The 20,760-nt window shown below is 35.1% G+C and overlaps 4 protein-coding genes across 6 annotated transcripts in view; 1 reads left to right on the plus strand and 3 right to left on the minus strand.

Annotated features, from left to right (window-relative positions):
- The window catches only part of LOC113060912 (neuronal PAS domain-containing protein 3-like), a 783,891-nt gene that overhangs the window by 355,999 nt on the left and 407,132 nt on the right, over positions 1-20,760 (plus strand). The window lies entirely within an intron of this gene.
- LOC113060934 (antimicrobial peptide NK-lysin-like) lies at positions 8-4,984 on the minus strand. Of its 2 annotated transcripts, none has more exons than XM_026230205.1 (4): positions 4,913-4,984; positions 1,835-1,899; positions 1,202-1,297; positions 8-1,105 (listed from the first exon to the last, which is right to left on the minus strand). In XM_026230205.1, the coding sequence occupies exons 1-4, from the start codon at positions 4,953-4,955 to the stop codon at positions 941-943; spliced, it is 369 nt and encodes a 122-aa protein (XP_026085990.1). In that variant the 5' UTR covers positions 4,956-4,984; the 3' UTR covers positions 8-940. The 2 variants fall into 2 exon arrangements, with proteins under 2 accessions (XP_026085990.1, XP_026085989.1); XM_026230204.1 differs by lacking the exon at positions 4,913-4,984 and adding an exon at positions 2,162-2,296.
- Positions 8,330-9,909, minus strand: LOC113060932 (antimicrobial peptide NK-lysin-like). The gene is made up of 4 exons (XM_026230202.1): positions 9,732-9,909; positions 9,400-9,464; positions 8,799-8,894; positions 8,330-8,702 (listed from the first exon to the last, which is right to left on the minus strand). Exons 1-4 carry the CDS (start codon positions 9,772-9,774, stop codon positions 8,532-8,534), a joined length of 375 nt encoding a protein of 124 aa, XP_026085987.1. The 5' UTR covers positions 9,775-9,909; the 3' UTR covers positions 8,330-8,531.
- On the minus strand, positions 13,935-15,967 carry LOC113060935 (pulmonary surfactant-associated protein B-like). Its single transcript, XM_026230206.1, has 4 exons — positions 15,804-15,967; positions 15,485-15,549; positions 14,350-14,445; positions 13,935-14,281 (listed from the first exon to the last, which is right to left on the minus strand). The coding sequence occupies exons 1-4, from the start codon at positions 15,844-15,846 to the stop codon at positions 14,117-14,119; spliced, it is 369 nt and encodes a 122-aa protein (XP_026085991.1). The 5' UTR covers positions 15,847-15,967; the 3' UTR covers positions 13,935-14,116.

A 20,760-nucleotide genomic window follows, 5' to 3' on the forward strand; every position in this document is an offset into this window, starting at 1 on the left:
AAAGCAAGAGTTTCATGCATTTATTGTCCATTTAATTAAAGGAAAAAGAGAGCGAGAAAACTGGTGTCAAACCGATTATACAGTATACCACAAATATGCACAAATAAAAACTTGTGATCTCTAAAATCTTAATAGTCTTTCCCAGCTGAAGCGAACACTCGTGGGCTTTCCACACTTGAAATCGTTAACCCTTGGTTATCTTGCTTCTTGTTTTACACTGCTCATAATTTACCAACTAATCCTGGTTATTCATACGCTGACGTTTCGCACTACTTTCTTAAACTCTGGGTTAATGTGCTAGTTTACATATTCGTATGTAAAAAATACATCTCCGTGACGAACGTGTGCTATCAGGATAAGGTTGGCCAAGAAACAAATTGAAAAAGTAACCTATTAAGTGAAAATGTCCAGTTATCGCATTCATGCATTTGTATGAGTGCACAGCTGTTTGTGTCGGTATGCATAGGCAAAGCACATTAAACATGATACTTAATCTCTGAGTTTATACAGCCTAGAAAGTGTGCAAAGAGCGATCTCTCTATAATCACTAAAAGCTTTCGTTCTCTTCAGTTCATTGAAATCTCACAATGTTCCGTTAATCAACAATCAATCAATTTGCCACTTTCCAGAACACAAATAGTCGTACACATTGGATTGTCGGCCGCTTATGTCGTTTATTGGTTAAGTCGTGCACAGAGTTTATATTACTGTCTAACGTAACATTCTAACACCACATCGTTTCAAAAAGTGGTTCTAACTCAGTTTCTCAATTATAAGTGTGAAATGTTCCTTTACCCAGGGTAAAAAATGAATACAAAATTGGGTTTAGAATGACAGTAACTCAGGGTTAAGTACAGTGTGAAAAGCCCTTTAGAAACAAAATAAAAAAAAGCATTTTTTTCAATTTATCAAGGATTCCTTAAGGTCATTAACTCTATTCCTATTTCTTGCAAACACCAATGTTAATACAGATGGTTTTGGCGTCATCAGTAGTTGAAAGTTCTTCGACCAGAGTGTCCGTGTACTTGTTCACAAACTTCCTACACAGTGATTTCAGGAAGCCAATCTGATCACAGATATTTTCAAGCTTCTTTTTAATTTCATCCTGTAGGAAAGTGACGAGCAGAGTCAACATTAAGCCATTGTTCTAACACGAATCTGTTTAGTAAAGCATATGAAACAATAGGCTACTGTTACCAACCGCAGTTGTCCCATTGGAGATTCGTTTTTTCAGCTTCCCCATGGCCCACTTGCAAGCCCAGCACAATCCAGGGAGTTGTTCTGTTTGTATCTCACCCTATTAAGAGAACAGATACAGAGTCAATAGTTTAGATACAGTATGACGATTAGAATCTAGCAGTTCAAAACGAACATGAAGACTAGCTCTTTGGAAACCATTTCCAAGCTCAACTGCTTCTTGTAAAATGCTCTTTTTCAGTATATGACAAAGATCTGACCTGACATGATCGTTTGTATAATCAGACTGATTAATCAGCTGACAGGTAATTGTGTTTTTTTTTTTATTGTTCAATTTATAATTGTAAATTCTTCCACATAAAATGATCATGTAGTTTTTCCATTTTCAAATAGCAGTTTGTGAATTTTTAACACAAGTCATGGAAATCGTGGGAAAACAATTATTTAAAAAAAATAGTGGAAATTAATGCAATCTTAAAAAGACATGCAAATAATTTCTATATTAAAAATACATTTTTGAGCACCAATTATAGATATAATACACAATCTGGTTAAAGCAGTTCACTGTGCTACTCTACAAGTGAACATAAAATGGGATCATGATGAACGTTCATGATAAATGAAGTTAAGAACTCACAGAGCTTTCTTCAAGTTGATTTCCAATAGATTCTTTTATGTGCATTTCCCAGTGAAGAGCACAAGCTGTGAGGAAAAATGCACAAACAATGTGAGAAATTAATATAATGCATGACTTTAGTTAAACATAGAGAATATGATATGTATATTTTGGTCACTGGTTTTAGTATGACCAGCGCTGAACTTAATCCGGTCCAAATCGGTCTATGCTGGGTTTTGTGTGTGTGTGTCTGTGAGTGAATGTGTGTGTGAATGTGCCAGCTTGGCACACAGAATAAAAATAAATAGATTGATAAAGGTAACAAACAACTGTTCTGTGCTAATTTACCTGAGGATATCAGCAGGGTGATCACGACGATTCTCCGCAGCATCTTGTTTGAGTCTGAACACAATGAGACTGAAAACTCTCTGCTTGTTGTAGGTCTTTGGTGAGACTCTTTTTAATACAGTTTTTAACCAGAAACCACAGACAAAGAGAGACCAGTAGCACCCTCAACATGTGAAGATGACACGTACACTCACTCCTGGCATTACTTCTTTCTTTTATTACATCCTGTATGTAATCATCAAGGTGACATTTTGTGAAAAAAAAAAAAACTAAGAATTGAGGGTGTTTTTTTTTTTTTTTTTTTTGGTTGCTGTTTTATGCTATGCGCAAACAACATTTCTTAATTTCTAGAAAAGCAAAGAAATAAAAAATAATGTTGTAATTGACATTTGCAAATAGAATAATGAGCCATACCTGTACATATTCAGTATTGTTTATTTTTTATCACAGCGTTTATGTGACAATATCATGATGTCAGATAGTACTAAATATGATTGCACTCAAATTGAATGTTCTGTCATAAGGTATCTCCAAAAATGCTGCAGTGCTACCAGGCAATACTAACCCTGTGCATTAAACAACAATGCAAAAAAAAAAAAAAGTTTAATAAAATACTTCTGAGAAAATATCTGAACTTATACTGTTATCAAATTAACAAACAGTAACTTATTAGTTAGTTGTGCATTTGTTTCAGTTATAATCACCCACACATAACAATTATTTTTTTTGTACTGGAGGTGTCAAACTTAGTTTCTGTAGTGTCATACCCCTGCAGAGTTTAGATTCAAGGTTCAATAGAGGGTTAGTTCACCCAAAATCAAAATTATGTCATTAATAACTCACCCTCATGTCGTTCCAAACCCGTGAGACCTCCATTCATCTTCGGAACACAGTTTAAGATATTTTAGATTTAGTCCGAGAGCTTTCAGTCTCTTCATTAAAACTGTGTGCACTGTAAACTGTACATGTCCAGAAAGGTTAGAAAAACTGAGAGGGTCAGTTAGAATTTTTTGAAACATCAAAAATACATTTTGGTCCAAAAATAGCAAAAACTAGAGTTAAAAACACAGCAGTTTGTGATATCCGGTTCGTGAACGAATCATTAGATGAAACCGGATCTTCTTGAACCAGTTCACCAAATCAAACTGAATCGTTTGAAACGGTTCGTGTCTCCAATAAGCATTAATTAAGCCCCAGAACCCCACCCCTTGATGTCTACATCATAATAGGTAAACAGGGAGCAGCTTTAAATATACCAGATGGTGAATTTGTTAAAAAATGGTTCAGTGTAACTAATTCTTTCTCACATATTGCAGAATATGTAGGACGAAATTGGGAAGCAAAAGATTTAGGACCAATGATGAAAAAGACTTACATATAATAATAAACATTAGAACTTTTGCCATCTGAAGTTCCAAACCCGCAGACGTTACTGATGAAGTGTCATTAAAGGGGGGGGGGGGGGGGGGCTGGGGGGGGGAGTGAAATTCTCATTTTCACTCAATATCCTGCTAATCTTGAGTACCTATAGAGTAGTACTGCATCCTTCATAACTCCAGAAAGTCTTTAGTTTTATTATATTCATAAGAGAAAGATAGTCTGTACCGATTTTTCCCGGAAAAACACGACCGGCTGGAGGCGTGACGTGTGGGCGGAGCTAAAGAATCACGAGCGCCAGTAGGCTTTTGCATTGAGAGCATGTGGAAGCTGTGACATTACCGTGAGGAAAAAAACATCCAAAATAAACCATGGCTTACAGTCAGATTCAGCGTATATTTATGATCCAGAATCAGATCCAGAGGCTGAAATTTAACGAGAGCAGCAGCAGCAACGACTACAGCAGGACGTCTCTATGTGGTATGTACTGAAACTGTATATATTTGCTTAGCGGTTTTGGAAAATGACTAAGTTCCACTTTATGTCGTCTTTTTTTTTTTTTTTTTTTTTTTAAGCTGTACATGTGGAAAGTGCAGTTTGATGACAACATCGCATGTTGTTTGCTTGATGTGCTTACTCGCTGATAGCTAAGTTAACAACACAGAGATATTTGAAGCAGTTTTACTCACCGCATGCGGTTCCAACACACGATCGTGACCCTTTTTCGTTGGGACTGCATTATCCTTAAGAAATAAACGATACGCAAATCCGTCATCAAACTGGGCCTTGTTTGTAAAAAAAGCATCTTCGAAATGCAGGGAACAAACACAAACACTTGCACAACTCCGTTGATGCTCTGTAAAAATAAACTCCATCCACTGGTCCCTTAATGCTGTTTTTTTTTTGGTAATCTGTGCAGGGTTGTCTTGCCCTGGCAACCAAAAACACACTTCTTTTGTGACATTTCGCTCTCGCTCTGATCAGTGAATGTCTGTGCTCTCAGTGCTCTGCTATACGGGAGCGCGCGCTCTTCCAGAAGACGTGCCTCAGGACCCATATAAGGAAATTCCGCTCCAACTAACGTCACACAGAGCCATACTCGAAAAAAACTTTCCGAAACTTGTGACAAACTGGAAGGAGTATTTTTGGAACAGAAATACTCCTTCAAACGTACAACTTAATTTTTGAAACTTTGTCCATGTTTAGCATGGGAATCCAACTCTTTAACAGTGTAAAAAACTCAGTATGCATGAAATAGCATTTCACCCCCCCTTTAAGGGAATGCTGGTTTGTGTGTGTGTGACAGCTAGGCACACAGAATAAAAACAAATAGATTGATAAAGGTAACTTACAACTGTTCTGTGCTAATTTTACCTGAGGATATCAGCAGGGTGATCAGGACGATTCTCTGCAGCATCTTGTTTGGCAAAAAAGAGTCTGAACACAATGAGACTGAAAACTCTCTGCTTGTTTTAGGTATTTGGTTACACTCTTTTTGAAACAGTTTTTAACCAGAAACCACAGACAAAGAGAGACCAGTAGCACCCTCAACATGTGAAGATGATGTACACTCACTCCTGGCATTACTTCTTCTTTTTTACATCCTGTATGTAATCCTCAGGGTGCCATTTGTAAAAAGAAATCTGAGGGTGGATGTTTTTTATGCTTGAAAATAAATCTCACACCAAAATAAATAAATAAATAAATTGGTTGTTCACTTTTGAAAATAGAATAATGAGCCACATACCTGTACATATTCGGTGATGTTTATTTTTTGATCACAGGGCTTTGTTTTTGTTTATGTGACAATATCATGATGTCAGATAGTACTAAATATGACTACACTCAATCTCCAAAAATGCTGCAGTACTACCAGGCAAAATTAACTGTGCATTAAACAACAATGGTAAAAAAAAGTGTAACAAAAAATACTTTTGACAAAATATCTTATACTATGTTATCACATTAACAAACAGTCAGTAACTTATTAATTAGTTGTGCAATTGTTTCAGTTATAATAACCCACACATAACAATAATTTTAAATATGATTCACATGACACTTTTTTTTGTACTGGAGGTGTCAAACTCGGTTTGTGTAGTGTCACACCCCTGCAGAGTTTAGATTCAAGCTTCATTAAGTGTATCTGATCTGGCTAATCAAGTCCTTCAGACTTATTTGAAAACTACAGGCGTTTCGTTAATGCATATAAATGCATTTCACTTATGTTGATAGAAACTTCAATTTCTTTTAAAGCCTTTCAGTAATTATGGCCTTTATGACCCTTCATACTGTACTGTATGTTTTTGTTAGACTAAAAAGAACCAACTCATTAGAATCCTTCCTTCTGTAATTGGACTCAACTGTGGTTCTGATAATGAAGTGTTTTGCTTAAAACTATTTCAGAATTCAGTAGAATTCACATAGGAAAACAATTAAAAGATCCGAGCATCATTGGGTTTATTTATTTTGTGTGTGTGTGTGTTTTAAAACATCATCCTCTCTTTCTTAGAGAGTAATAAAACCTCACCTCACAGGTCCAAATGACCTGGAACATTTAAATGACACTTCTTTATTTGGTCAGGAGAGCTCATATCAATATACTTTGATAAAATATCTTTATCTATAGGTTTTTTTGGGGGGAGCGAATTAAATTCTATTTACCATTACATTCTGTGTTTTATAATGAAAATAAGCATATTCGTTTACATTGTTTCACAAAAACAAAAAAGTTCTATTTTATTATGGATTTATCATGCATTGGGTCTGATGCCCTCTTGTGGAAAATAAATGATATTACTTGCATTTTTGGGGCAGTCGTGGCACAAAGGTTAGAGAGTTGGACTTGTAACCCACAGTCATGGGTTTGAGTCTCAGGTCTGGCAGGAACTGAATGACCAGCACTCTCTTCCACCTTCAGTACCACGACTGAGGGGAGACTTGGATGGGTGAAATGCAGAGCAAAAATATATTTGGCCACACTAGAGGGGCCTAAAGGATCTCTATGGAGATTTAAACAGAGCAAATCAACTGGAATATGGAAACATAGTTCAGTTTGATACAATTGTAATTTTTATGCATTCAGATATATAACCTTTTTTTTTTTTTTACATATTGTACAAAAGTCTATAAATACAATTATGATGTATTGATACAACAGTTATTTCTGGTCCTTGAATCTGGGAATAAGAGAAAGTGTTTGTGAATTTTGCTGCATCTTATCATAAATATTTCAAATTACTTAGAGTGATGACAAATTTGTTTTTCATGCCTCATTTTTATTATATAGATGCATGCAGTCACATGGTAAGCTTGCAGTGGCAGCATCTTGCGGTGTCTCACAGGAAAAGCTGTTTGAGAAGCTCATTTGCACAGAATTTGAATTGCTGGATGTGTCACCAGCCACCTAAACAAATTAATAATGATCTCTGAACTTGACTTATTGTGTTCAGTAATGTTTATAGTTCTTCTTGTTCTTTATGAGAGGCTGTCAGTCTTTGACAGTCTTGATGATCTTTCTGCAAATCATCTTTATTGCTGATGATTTGCAAAATGCAAGAAATTATGAGTTTGAAATATGGTGTTGATGTACCAGGAAACAGACCAGTAAAATATGAATTCAAGCATACTCTATTTGTAAAAATATCTCCAAAACTTGAAAAAGCGCAAAATCTGGTGACAAAACATGTTTTATTTTTCCACACACATTTCACAGCTCAATGCAAAAAGCAAAACGAAAAAACATACAAAACAGTTGGTCTAAACTTGAGAGTACATGATAATTTCGCAAAAAAACTATTATATACTGAAGCACTATTCTCACACTTTTATCTCTAGTGCACTCTAGCTCTAGTGCAGAATTTCACCAACTTTTACAGCTAAAGCAAGCGCTTAAGGGCTTTCACACTTGAAATAGTTAAGGGATAGTTCACCCAAAATTAATCACCCTCCAGTTTTTGTTCCAAACCTGTATGAGTTTCGTTCTTTTGTTGAACATAAGATGTATACTGCTTTTTTGGTTAAAAAAAGAAGACATTATTTTAAAAAAATATGCTTTCAACTTTCCATTTAATGAATTGAGACATTCAATCTTTTTTACAAAATGATTCAAATTTCATAAAGTTATCCTGTGCAACTCGTTCGGTATTTCAGGTGTTCTTAAGGCATACGGTACCAAGATAGCACACGCACGTCTGCCAGATGTCTGTTAAAGATCTCTTCATCTGGAAAGCATCTGCTGTGTACAAACATCTGATAGACATCTTTAAGATGTCAGTTTTACATTCATTCTAAATCATAAGCATCTTCAGATAAAAAATCTATTTGACCCCTGAAATGAAAAAAAAAAAAAAACGTCCTAGACGTATTGCAGATGAGCAAACAATCTAAAAAAATACATCTTGCGGATGTAAAGGCAGATGTCAAACAGACATCTCCGTGACGAACGTGTGCTATCAGGATAGGGTTTGCCAAGAAACAAATTAAAAAAGTAATCTATTATTAAGTGAAAATCTCCAGTTATCGCATTCATGCATTTGTATGAGTGCACAGCTGTTTGTGTCGGTATGCATAGAAAGTGTGCAAAGAGCGATCTCTCTATAATCACTAAAAGCTTTCATTCTCTTCAGTTCACTGCAATCTCACAATGTTCCGTTAATCAACAATCAATCAATTTGCTGCTTTCCAGAAACACAAATAGTCGTACACATTGGATTGTTTGCCAAATATGTTTTGCCAATATCAGATGTTTTCCCCTGATTCCCTGGGGTTTACATTACTGTCTACGTAACATTCTAACACCACATCGTTTCAAAAAGTGGTTCTAACTCAGTTTCTCAATTATAAGTGTGAAACATTCCTTTCCCTGGGTTTAAAAATTGGGTTTAGAATGACAGTAACTCAGGGTTAAGTACAGTGTGAAAAGCCCTTTAGAAACAAACAAATAATAAAGCATTTTTTTCAATTTATCAAGGATTCCTTAAGGTCATTAACTCTATTCCTTTTTCTTGCAAACACGAATGTTAATACAGATGGTTTTGGCGTCATCAGTAGTTGAAAGTTCTTCGATCAGAGTGCCCATGTACTTGTTCACAAACTTCCTACACAGTGATTTCAGGAAGCCAATCCGATCACAGATATTTTCAAGCTTCTTTTTAACTTCATCCTGTCGGAAAGTGACGAGCAGATTTAACATTAAACCATTGTTCTAACACGAATCTGTTTAGTAAAGCATATGAAACAATAGACTACTGTTACCAACCGCAGTTGTCCCATTGGAGATTCGTTTTTTCAGCTTCCCCATGGCCCACTTGCAAGCCCAGCACAATCCAGGGAGTTGTTCTGTTTGTATCTCACCCTATTAAGAGAACAGATACAGAGTCAATAGTTTAGATACAGTATGACGATTAGAATCTAGCAGTTCAAAACGAACATGAAGACTAGCTCTTTGGAAACCATTTCCAAGCTCAACTGCTTCTTGTAAAACGCTCTTTTTCAGTATATGACAAAGATCTGACCTGACATGATCGATGCAATAGTCAGACTAATTAATCAGCTGACAGTTAATTGTGTTATTTTATTGGTCAATTTATAATTGTAAATTTTTCCACCATTACATAAAATGATCACGTAGAGTTTCCATTTTCAAATAGCAGTTTGTGAATTTTTAACACAAGTCATGGAAAACAATTCTTGGAAAAACAATAGAAATCAATGCAACTTCTATATTAAAAATATATTTTTGAGCACCAATTATAGATATAATACACAATCTGGTTAAAGCAGTTCACTGTGCTACTCTACAAGTGAACATAAAATGGGATCATGATGAACGTTCATGATAAATGAAGTTAAGAACTCACTGAGCTTTCTTCAAGTTGATTTCCAATAGATTCTTTTATGTGCATTTCCCAGTGAAGAGCACAAGCTGTGAGGAAAAATGCACAAACAATGTAAAATAAATATAATGCATGACTTTAGTTAAACATAGAGAATATGATATGTATATTTTGGTCACTGGTTTTAGTATGACCAGCACTGAACTTAATCCGGTCCAAATCGGTCTATGCTGGGTTTTGTGTGTGTGTGTGTGTGTGAGTGAGTGTGTGTGTGAGTGTATGTGCCAGCTTGGCATACATAATAAAAACAAATATATTGATAATGGTAACTAAGAACTGTTCTGTGCTAATTTTACCTGAGGATATCAGCAGGGTGATCAGGATGATTCTCTGCAGCATCTTGTTTGGCAAAAAGAGTCTGAACACAATGAGACTGAAAACTCTCTGCTTGTTGTAGGTCTTCGGTTAAACTCTTTCTGAAACAGTTTTTAACCAGAAACCACAGACAAAGAGAGACCAGTAGCACCCTCAACATGTGAAGATGATGTACACTCACTCCTGGCATTACTTCTTCTTTTGTATGTAATCCCTAGTGTGCCATTTGTGAAAAATCAGAGGGCGGGTGTTTTTAAATGTTTATTTTTATTTTTTTTGCTTGAAAATAAAACTCAAACCACAATTCTTAATTTCTAGGAATGCATTAAAAAAATTCTATATAATTATATAGAATTCAGTTGTTAGTTACCTTTATCAATCTATTTATTTTTATTCTGTGTGACAAGCTGGCACATTCACTCACACACACACACACAAACGCACACGCATAAAACCCAGCATAGACCGTATACAAAATAGACAATATACAAACTATATATTGTACTTGACGTTTGCAAATAGAATAATGAGCCACATACCTGTACATATTCAGTGATTAATTTTGATCACAGGGTTTATGTGAAAATATCATGATGTCAGATAGTAATAAATATGATTGCACTCAAACTGAATGTTCTGTCATAAGGTATCTCCAAAAATGCTGCAGTAATACCAGGCAATACTAACCCTAATGCAATACAATAACTGCCATTAACTGTGCATTAAACAACAATGCTAAACATTTTCTTTTATAAAATACATCTGTCAAAATATCTTATCTTATACTATGTTATCACATTAACAAACAGTCAGTAACTTATTAGTTAGTTTTGCAATTGTTTCAGTTATAATAACCCACATATATGTCACACCCCTGCAGAGTTTAGATTCAAGCTTCATTAAGTGTATCTGATCTGGCTAATCAAGTCCTTCAGATTTTTATTTTATTTTTCTGATGCCCTCTTGTGGAAAATAAATGATATTACTTGCATTTTTGGGGCAGTCGTGGTCTAAAGGTTAGAGAGTTGGACTTGTAACCCACAGTCATGGGTTTGAGTCTCAGGTCTGGCAGGAACTGAATGACCAGCACTCTCTTCCACCTTCAGTACCACGACTGAGGGGAGACTTGGATGGGTGAAATATATTTGGCCATGAGGGGCCTAAAGGATCTCTATGGAGATTTTATACAGATCAAATCAACTGGAATATGGAAAAATAGTTCGATTTGATACAATTATAATTTTTATGCATTTATGCATATATATTTTTTACATTTTGTTTGTACATACAATTACAGTATGATGTATTTATACAACAACCTCCTTGAATCTGATTGGCTGAGAGCTTTTTGTTGTGTTACATTCAGATTCAATCTTGTGTTCATATTTACGGTCATGTTCTTCAAAGAAATGTTTGCAAAAATTTTTTTTCAAGTTTTGAACCATTAACTGACTGCATGATAGTCCTACAAAAGCATATTTTCATGTCTGATCAGGGCCATAACCACCACAGACATTGAGTGAGACAAGTACCTACAATAATTAATCGGCAAACTTTTTTTCCAAATTTGGCCATTTTGAGTGAGATGAAAGTTGTGTGTGTGAATAACACATGTCTCTCTCTACAATGAACAAGTTTATTGTATCGTATTGTTTCTGTAAAATAAAATATAATGTAGCAATTCAGTATTAAAGCTATTTTATTAATTTAAGTCATGGTGCATTTCTTTGCTCCTGGACAGGGCCAGATTTACATCGTATCGTGACAGTCAAAAACTTTTTTAGCCAACTTCCTTATTAATAGGCTTATATAATATCACCACCCAAGCAAAAGTAATCTGGGGAAACTGTTAATAACCGTCCCTCCCTATACGCAGACTATGTGGTTTGCATTAAAACAGACCTAAGCCATCAATAGCTTTTAAAATGACTTAAAATGCATTATATAAAAAACAATGAAGCAATAATGATTGGTTAATAACACTGTTAAAAAACATGATGTAGTAACACTAAACAAACTATTTATGTACAGTACATAACATGTTATTACAAATACCTGCAAAGGGAGCCAAAGGCCATGTACAGTAATTGCTGCTGCTACACTTCACAATCAAATCCTTGTCTAGGCTGTTGGCCAAACCTTTAATTCAACTATTCACTTATTCTTTCATTTAGGGCCACCTTTTTACGATAGATGAAACAGCCTCTACAATTTTATGTGGACATCACAAACCTTTTATCATAGTAAAAGTACTTAATTTTCTTTTGCATGATTTCTGTGTGCTTGAGACTATAAAATAAATTAGTCATAATAGTCACACCATTTATCTTCTGTGATACCATTGTGTAACCACTAGATGGCTGTTTAGCAATATCTAAACATATAAACATGGCTGTGGGTTTCCTAGTGGCTGGGAAAGTTGGATTCCAACATAATTACTTACTTTAATTTGGATATATATTTAAACATAATTAAAGACATATTAAATCAAAGCTGTATTATTATATATTTTTTTATATTTGAAGTATAGGTTTTTCGTGTTTATCAAATATGGACACATAGAAAGCATGTTGTTGCTCATACTTGCTTCCTATAATAGATTGATCAGTTTAATAATCAGAATCACTACCAAAATTTCAAAATTTACAATTGAGTGTTAAATACTGTTAACGGAGACATGGTCTGAAAAACGGACAAATTCAGATTTATGTAGCTTTATTGGTTTAGTAAAAAGGTTTTACAAAGTATAGCACTCTGATACTTAAAAGCTGAGCTTTGCCACATAACATAATTTTGACTGTAATGTTTAACATCAGCTCAATGGTGTATGCAGATTATATGATATATGAAATTTCTATGTAAAGTCAAACCAATCCAATAATGTTAACACCAACTCACAATTAAGTATGAACACATGGGAGTCTAGTATAATGGTACACAACTTATAAAGTATATTAATGAATTTATTGTATACTTATTTTAAATGTAGACTATATGTACATAAAAAGTACCATTCTGGCAGCGAGAACGATCCGGAACGAAATGAAGATTAATGTTTTGAGATATGATGTGTTTACTGAACCAATCAGATAAAAGAAAAATGGAGAGTCAGTGAAAGCCTCATGTGATTGGCTACAAGAAGGTGGTGGACCCGCCCTCCCTCTCACACTTGCAAAACTCAGAGAAAACTTTGGGAGAAAATCAGGAAAAATTGTAAGCGCATTATTATTATTATTATTATTATTATTATTATTATTATTATTATTATTATTATTAGTAGTAGTAGTAGTAGTAGTATTTCAGGAACTTGCCCCAGGTGCACAACAAGTCATTTAGACATTTGCAACTGTTTTTTTTTTTTTTTACACAAACAGATTGGTTCTATGCAGTCAATCCATTCTGCAGTTCTTTAAACTGTTGTTTTTGCTTGCAAATCACTGTTCACAAGCTTGCAGTGCTTTTGACCGTATTTTAGCCAAAACAATGAGCCAAAAGTGTAAGTGCGGAAAAATGGAAGTCATAAGAATGCAGATCATATTTATTTAGCTTTAGCATGAAGCTGCAGTTTCACCAAACTTGAATTACACTTATGAGTAACAGTAAAATGCTGCATATAATTTTTCTTACACTTGAAACACGATTTACACCTTTACAAAGCTTCTCTTGTGCATGCAAATTTAATTTAAGCTTACAGTTTTATGTACATTTCCACAACTCTACCCTGCATATAAAAAAATCTTTTTGCCATTAAATTACCTTCATACCACCCAGGTTTAATCGCCAGTGTCTTGTCAGCTTGGATAAATAAATTGTCAATTTTTTGTGAATTTTGCTTTTGTATCCAGCCAATGGTTTTATTGGTAAAGATCTACACTGATAACAGAATGGTTGTAGGTTCAAACCACAAAACAGTGATTAACTTGACTCATGATGTTCAAACTCAAAAGGAAATTTGACGGTACATTCCCTCTAGGTTTACTGACAATTCAGACATAAGCTATTTCTTTCTGAGCATCTCAAAAATTGCTATGGGTAAATGGGTAATTTACATTACATTCAGTTTTTGACAAGTAACCAATTATATTGTTGTGAAAAAGGAAAGTGCTTGTACAGTATATATTGCCAGATTATATTATGGGGTTGATTTCAAATTTACTCAGAACAATGAAAAAATGTTGACATTGTTTTTCCTGTCAAAATTGTTTATTTTATCGTATAGCTACATGTTGTCACATCATAATCTTGCAGTAGCAGATCTTGCAGTATCTCACACAAAAAGCTGTTTGAAAAGCTCATTATGGCTAATGCATTTCTTAAATTCATCAAATATGATTCTTAAAATGTTATAAGCTCATTAACTCCATGCCTATTTCTTGCAAACACCAATGTTAGCACAGATGGTTCTGGCATCATCAGTAGTTGAAAGTTCTTCAACCAGAGTGTCCATGTACTGGTTCACTAACTTCCTACACATTGACTTTAGGAAGCCAATCTCATCACAGACCACCCCCAGCTTATTTTTAATGTCGTCCTGTAGGAAATTAAGTCATTAGTCTCACATTAATTTATTAAAGCTTATAAAAAAGTACTGATACTGACCGGAGTTGCTCCATTGGAGATCTGTTTTTTCAGTTTCTTCATCACCCACTTGCAAGCCCAGCACTTTCCAGGGAGTTGTTCTGTTTCTATCTCACCCTAATATATCAACATATGGCAGTATTTTAGTATCAATAGTTTCATGTGACATTTAGAATCGAATTAGCAGTTCAAAGTGGACACGACTAGCTGTTTGAAAATTATTTTCTAGCTTATGCATCTTGCAAACACTCTTGAAGTTTCATTTCAGTATATGACAAAGATCTTACCTCTATAGATCGGGATCTATGCATAAGACAGTGATGAATCAGCTGACAGTCATATTATTGTTTGGCCAATTAAATAAACAGTTGTAAATTCTACCATCACCTAAACAGATCATGTAGTTTTCCAGTTTTCAAATAACAGTGTGAATTTTGATGTGTAAAATAATAATTTATCTAAATTAGTTAATTTTGTGTAAATGCTATTTGTTATCATTAGTGCTGTCAAACAATGAATCACGATTAATCGCATACAAAATAAAAGTATATATACATGCATGTGTGTGTATTTATACAAAATAAATATACTGTAACGAGGAGGATGAGGCAGTATAAGAATCCATTTGCAGTTTATTAAGTTTATTAGGGAAAGATCTTATAGACCAAGTCGTTAAGCCAGGCAGAGAGTCAGTACCATAATAGCAGTCCGATCTTTCAACATGCACATTACAAGGGGAATCCAAAAGGCAGACACAAGTAGGCAGGCAGATAGGTCAAACACAAACATCAGTCCAATCAGGCAGTAAATCCAATGGAGCAATTCAAGAAGCAAGAACGTGAAAACAGGCAGTCAGAATAGTCACTAGGAAACCGGTTGGTAAGGCAGGTAAACTAGCAATACTTTGCCAAGTATGAACACGCTGCCTTGTGTTAAATGAAATGATTGTAGAAGCAGAGGGAGCGGTGAACAGTCAGTACTCAGGTGAAGGCTGCCTCTGCTGGCCTGGTGTTACATATACACAGTACACATGCATACTATATTATATGAACAAAAACTTGTTTTGGATGCGATTAATCACAATTAATTGTTTGACATAACTAAAGTTATTGCAGTCAAGAAAAGCTCATGGTAAACGATGTTAAGGATGACTCACAGAGCTTTCTTCAAATTCATTTCCAATGGAATCATCTTTGTGCATTTCCCAGTGAAGGGCACAAACTGTAAGAAAAAATGCATGATATATGTGGCAAATAATGTGGCCATTTAATATAGCACATCGGTTTAGTTAAACAGCGAGAATGTGATATGTATACTTTAGGTACATTCAAGCTGGTTTTAGCATGACCAGCATTGCACATCAATGAACTTGAGCCGGTCCAAACCAGTCTATGCAGTCATTTCAAGCTAGGCACACAAAATTAAGATAAATAGATGGATAAAGATAACCAACAACTGATCTGTGCTAATTTTACCTGAGGATATCAGCAGGGTGATCAGGATGATTCTCCGCAGCATCTTGTTTGGCAAAAGAGTCTGAACACAATGAGACTGAAAACTCTCTTGTTTGCTGAGGGTCTTTGAAGACACTCTTATTAAAACACCTCTATTTTTAGAAGAAACCACAGACACTGTGAAGTGAGACCAGTTAGTTTGAAACTTTCTTTGAAATATTGCATTTGAAAAGGGTTGCCCTAATGCCACCCAACTAGAAGGATCCTCAAATAATTAAGCCTTAATTTAGAAAGATAAATCATTTTAACTCACTCTTTTCTAATTGCCTCAACTTTCAAGAAGAGAGTTTCTTTAGCTTGCATATTGCAGGGCGTCTGATGGTTTTCACACTAAACCACACGTTGAGCTGTTCAGAATAGAATCAAGAACTGCTTCCTCATTTCTAATTCTCAAACTGTTATAATTTTAAAAGTCCTTCATGAATTGATGTGACATTGTGGAATTCAAATTCAGAAATGTCCTATGACTTCTAGAAATATCACTTCTGAAAAGAGAGGCAGTCTGCACCCCACCTAAATCGGTGTAACTCTTACAACCAAACTATCCAATAATTGGTGTTAACTTTACATTTTACATCAATACTAAACAAAGTTTCATTTCATTTTTATTTTAAAAATACTTAAAAAATACTTGCCCCATATCATCACCTTTAGAGTCTTTCATTCTGTAATCAGGAAACACTGTACGTGCTTAATTTATGTCACAGAATGTTGCTTATCGGAGCTCATGAAGACAAAATTAGGAAAATGGTATTTAATCCAACTACACAAGGAACACAGAGAAACAGGTTTGCAACACATCCAAAACACAATGTTAGACAGGACCCTGAACTCAAGAAACATGGGAATATACTAAACCAAATGAAGGGGAATTCCCAAGACTGGGAAACTAGGGAGATCAGAGATGTCTGCATATTATCAGGAAAACCACCTCAAGAAAAATCTGAGTAAAACCCAACTTGGCAGCTTCCATCTCAATAACAAACAGTTAAAGAGAGAGCTGGAAATAATATGGGTTGAACTAGAACTGGAAAACCATCCTTACCCAGTCTACCGTGGGGTCCTTTAGATCGTACGCTGTCCTATAGAGAGCATATCACCAGACTGAAATCAAAGATCAGCACAAGATATAATAATCTACTCAGGAAATTAACCAACAGTAAATGGGGAGCTGACCCAAACACAATTAAAGTATCAGCTATAAATCAGACTATAAACTCAAACTTTTTTTCATAGTTTGGCTGACATGGTAACAATCAACCATGGCCTATCTGGAAGACCCTTGATAGGCTATGAGTAAGAAGATGACTACAAACGCTCCATGCTTGGGGTCTCTCACCAACCAGCAAGTGCGAGTGCGGTAGCGAGAAAAGCAGGGCATGCAACACCTCATGCAGTGCAGCCTAGTACTGCAATGCTTAGATCATGACCTACAGTAGCCTGAGCCCAGCTACCACACCATCAGTTGTGCTACACACTGGAAAGATGTAATATAAGATCGTAGGACACGAAGAAGAAGATATGGTCAAGTACTCATTTAACAACTATTGTCATTACAGAGATCTTTACATCTTGAATGTCGAAAATGAACTGAACAGACTACAAATAAATTGACAATAATTAATGTTAAAAGAAAATGATTCAAGCATAAAACAAATGACTATATCCTAACACACAATACAACAGTGTTTGGCCTAACACAAAAAAAGTAACGCAAGTTACGTAATCAGATCACTTTTTTATAACTAAAGGAAGGTTTGTGTGCACTGTGTAATGATGTTACTGCAGTTCTAGACTAAATGTGAAAATGTATTGATTCATATTAATCACAAAAACAAACAAAAAACTAAACAGATTCAGTATTCATCAAAATTAATTGAATAATCAGAACTCAGAATATGACGCAAAACTGCAATTATACGTTAACAAAAATATCCTTTATGTATTTAATCCCATTTTATTAACCAATGTCTTTGTTGCTGACCTTTGATGATCCAGTTCAATACTAAGCAAAGATGACTTTAGATAAACTAACATTTGTGTTTCATTGTTTGTTTTATTGCTAAAGTGTTGAACCTTCTTCTCCTGCTTTCTACTGTACAGATGTGAACTTACTTTTCCTTCAGCCTGAGGCTTATTTATTTCACCTTTTGGTGTGAAAGGGTTTTTACATTTTACATTTTTTTACATTTTGAAAACAAAGAAGCAAGCCCTGCCAGTAACACATTACTTTCCAGAAAATGTAACCAAGTAATGTAATTAGTTATAAGCATGCTGACAAGAAAGATGTTGCGGGGCATCTTAGCAGATGATCGCTAACCAGCTTGAAGATGAAGCTTTCAGAAACTGAAGCCCACGGAGCTCTTTTTTATAGACCTCTGCATTAACCACAAGTGAGCGTTTCTTTCCACCCACAATATACAGGTCCTTCTCAATATATATCATATTGTGATAAAAGTTCATTATTTTCCATAATGTAATGATAAAAATTAAACTTTCATATATTTTAGATTCATTGCACACCAACTGAAATATTTCAGGTCTTTTATTGTTTTAATACTGATGATTTTGGCATACAGCTCATGAAAACCCAAAATTCCTGTTTCAAAAAATTAGCATTAACTCTAAACACCTGCAAATGATTCCCGAGGCTTTTAAAAACTCCCAGCCTGGTTCATTACTCAAAATCATGGGTAAGACGGCCGACCTGACTGCTGTCCAGAAGGCCATCATTGACACCCTCAAGCGAGAGGGTAAGACACAGAAAGAAAGTTCTGAATGAATAGGTTGTTCCCAGAGTGCTGTATCAAGGCACCTCAGTGGGAAGTCTGTGGGAAGGAAAAAGTGTGGCAAAAAATGCTGCACAACGAGAAGAGGTGACCGGACCCTGAGGAAGATTGTGGAGAAGGACCGATTCCAGACCTTGGGGGACCTGCGGAAGCAGTGGACTGAGTCTGGAGTAGAAGCATCCAGAGCCACCGTGCACAGGCGCATGCAAGAAATGGGCTACAGAGAAGCAGCACTGGACTGTTGCTCATTGGTCCAAAGTACTTTTTTCGGAGGAAAGCAATTTTTGCATGTCATTCGGAAATCATGGTGCCAGAGTCTGGAGGAAGACTGGGGAGAAGGAAATGCCAAAATGCCTGGAGTCCAGTGTCAAGTACCCACAGTCAGTGATGGTCTGGGGTGCCATGTCAGCTGCTGGTGTTGGTCCATTGTGTTTTATCAAGGGCAGGGTCAATGCAGCTAGTTATCAGGAGATTTTGGAGCATTTCATGCTTCCATCTGCTGAAAAGCTTTATGGAGATGAAGATTTCGTTTTTCAGCACGACCTGGCACCTGCTCACAGTGCCAAAACCACTGGTAAATGGTTTACTGTCCATGGTATTACTGTGCTCAATTGGCCTGCCAACTCTCCTGACCTGAACCCCATAGAGAATCTGTGGGATATTGTGAAGAGAAAGTTGAGAGACGCAAGACCCAACACTCTGGATGAGCTTAAGGCCGCTATCGAAGCATCCTGGGCCTCCATAACACCTCAGCAGTGCCACAGGCTGATTCCCTCCATCCCACGCCGCATTGAAGCAGTCATTTCTGCAAAAGGATTCCTGACCAAGTATTGAGTGCATAACTGAACATAATTATTTGAAGGTTGACTTTTTTGTATTAAAAACACTTTTCTTTTATTGGTCGGATGAAATATGCTAATTTTTTGAGATAGGAATTTTGGGTTTTCATGAGCTGAATGCCAAAATCATCAGTATTAAAATAATAAAAGACCTGAAATATTTCAGTTGATGTGCAATGAATCTAAAATATATGAAAGTTTAATCTTTATCATTACATTATGGAAAATAATGAACTTTTATCACAATATGCAATTTTTTTAGAAGGACCTGTTTATCAAATATTCTGATAAAACTCTAATATTCACTACTCTAGCTTTGTAGTTTATGACTTTAATGCTGCAGTGTTACCAATTATAATTTTGCAAACCAAATGTGTCTGTACTTGTTATATGAAATAAAACGTATAAATCAAATATAGCTACAAACAATGTATTAAAGTTAACTCCTAGTTATGAAAGTCTCTGTACTGAAGAACTGCAACTACAATACTGTTCACTACACTACAGTTTTTTTGTTTTGTTAAGAAATTAATACTTTCATTTGTATATACTTTTTGTATGTAGGCTACTGTAACTTCCTCTACAGTCAAAAATCTGGGTGTTATAATAGACAACAACTTAGAAATATTGGCAAGCTAAGAAACATTACCAGTTTCTGATACAGAAAAGCTAATTCATGCATTCATGACCTCTAGACTGGACTATTGTAATTTTTATTTTCTTTTTTACTTCCTGTATGTGATCCTCAGGGTGCCATGTGTGAAAAAAGGGTGGATGTTTTTATATATATATATATATATATATATATATATATATATATATATATATATATATATATATATATATATATATATATATCACAAAACACATTTCTTAATTTCTAGGAATGCAATTTTTTTTATAGGCACATTAGGGTTAGAATTAGGTTTAGGGTCACATTTATTTTTGATCACAGGGCTTTGTTGTTGTTTTTGTGACAATATCAAGTTTATCAGATAGTAATAAATACGATTGCACTCAAATTTAATGTTCTGTCATAAGGTTCTTCCAAAATGATGTGGTACTACCATGGATGTGTATAATGCACTGCAATAACTGCCATTAACTGTGCATTAAGCAACAATGCTAAAAAAATTATTCATTCATATTTCTAAAATACTTCTTACTATTTATCAAGGTTATCCCATTAACAACCAGTATGTAACTTACTAGTTGTGCATTTGTTAAAGTTATAATAAACTACACATAGCAGTCATTTAAAATATACAGTATAGGATTCACACTTCACTG

This window comes from Carassius auratus, chromosome 42, assembly GCF_003368295.1.
Source record: "Carassius auratus strain Wakin chromosome 42, ASM336829v1, whole genome shotgun sequence".
Lineage (NCBI taxonomy): Eukaryota > Metazoa > Chordata > Actinopteri > Cypriniformes > Cyprinidae > Carassius > Carassius auratus.

What these genes read in the sequence shown, in the direction of transcription:
- LOC113060934 (XM_026230205.1), bottom strand. Translation starts at nt 4,955, where the DNA reads ATGCTGCAGAGAATCGTCCTGATCACCCTGCTGATATCCTCAG. An exon ending in CACCCTGCTGATATCCTCAG is followed by an intron (nt 1,900 to 4,912) that starts GTAAAATTAGCA and finishes TTTTCCTCACAG; the next exon opens with CTTGTGCTCTTCACTGGGAA. An exon ending in ATCAACTTGAAGAAAGCTCT is followed by an intron (nt 1,298 to 1,834) that starts GTGAGTTCTTAA and finishes TTCTCTTAATAG; the next exon opens with GGTGAGATACAAACAGAACA.
- LOC113060932 (XM_026230202.1), bottom strand. Translation starts at nt 9,774, where the DNA reads ATGCTGCAGAGAATCATCCTGATCACCCTGCTGATATCCTCAG. An exon ending in CACCCTGCTGATATCCTCAG is followed by an intron (nt 9,465 to 9,731) that starts GTAAAATTAGCA and finishes TTTTCCTCACAG; the next exon opens with CTTGTGCTCTTCACTGGGAA. An exon ending in TCTCCAATGGGACAACTGCG is followed by an intron (nt 8,703 to 8,798) that starts GTTGGTAACAGT and finishes ACTTTCCGACAG; the next exon opens with GATGAAGTTAAAAAGAAGCT.
- LOC113060935 (XM_026230206.1), bottom strand. Translation starts at nt 15,846, where the DNA reads ATGCTGCGGAGAATCATCCTGATCACCCTGCTGATATCCTCAG. An exon ending in CACCCTGCTGATATCCTCAG is followed by an intron (nt 15,550 to 15,803) that starts GTAAAATTAGCA and finishes TTTTTCTTACAG; the next exon opens with TTTGTGCCCTTCACTGGGAA. An exon ending in ATGAATTTGAAGAAAGCTCT is followed by an intron (nt 14,446 to 15,484) that starts GTGAGTCATCCT and finishes TTGATATATTAG; the next exon opens with GGTGAGATAGAAACAGAACA.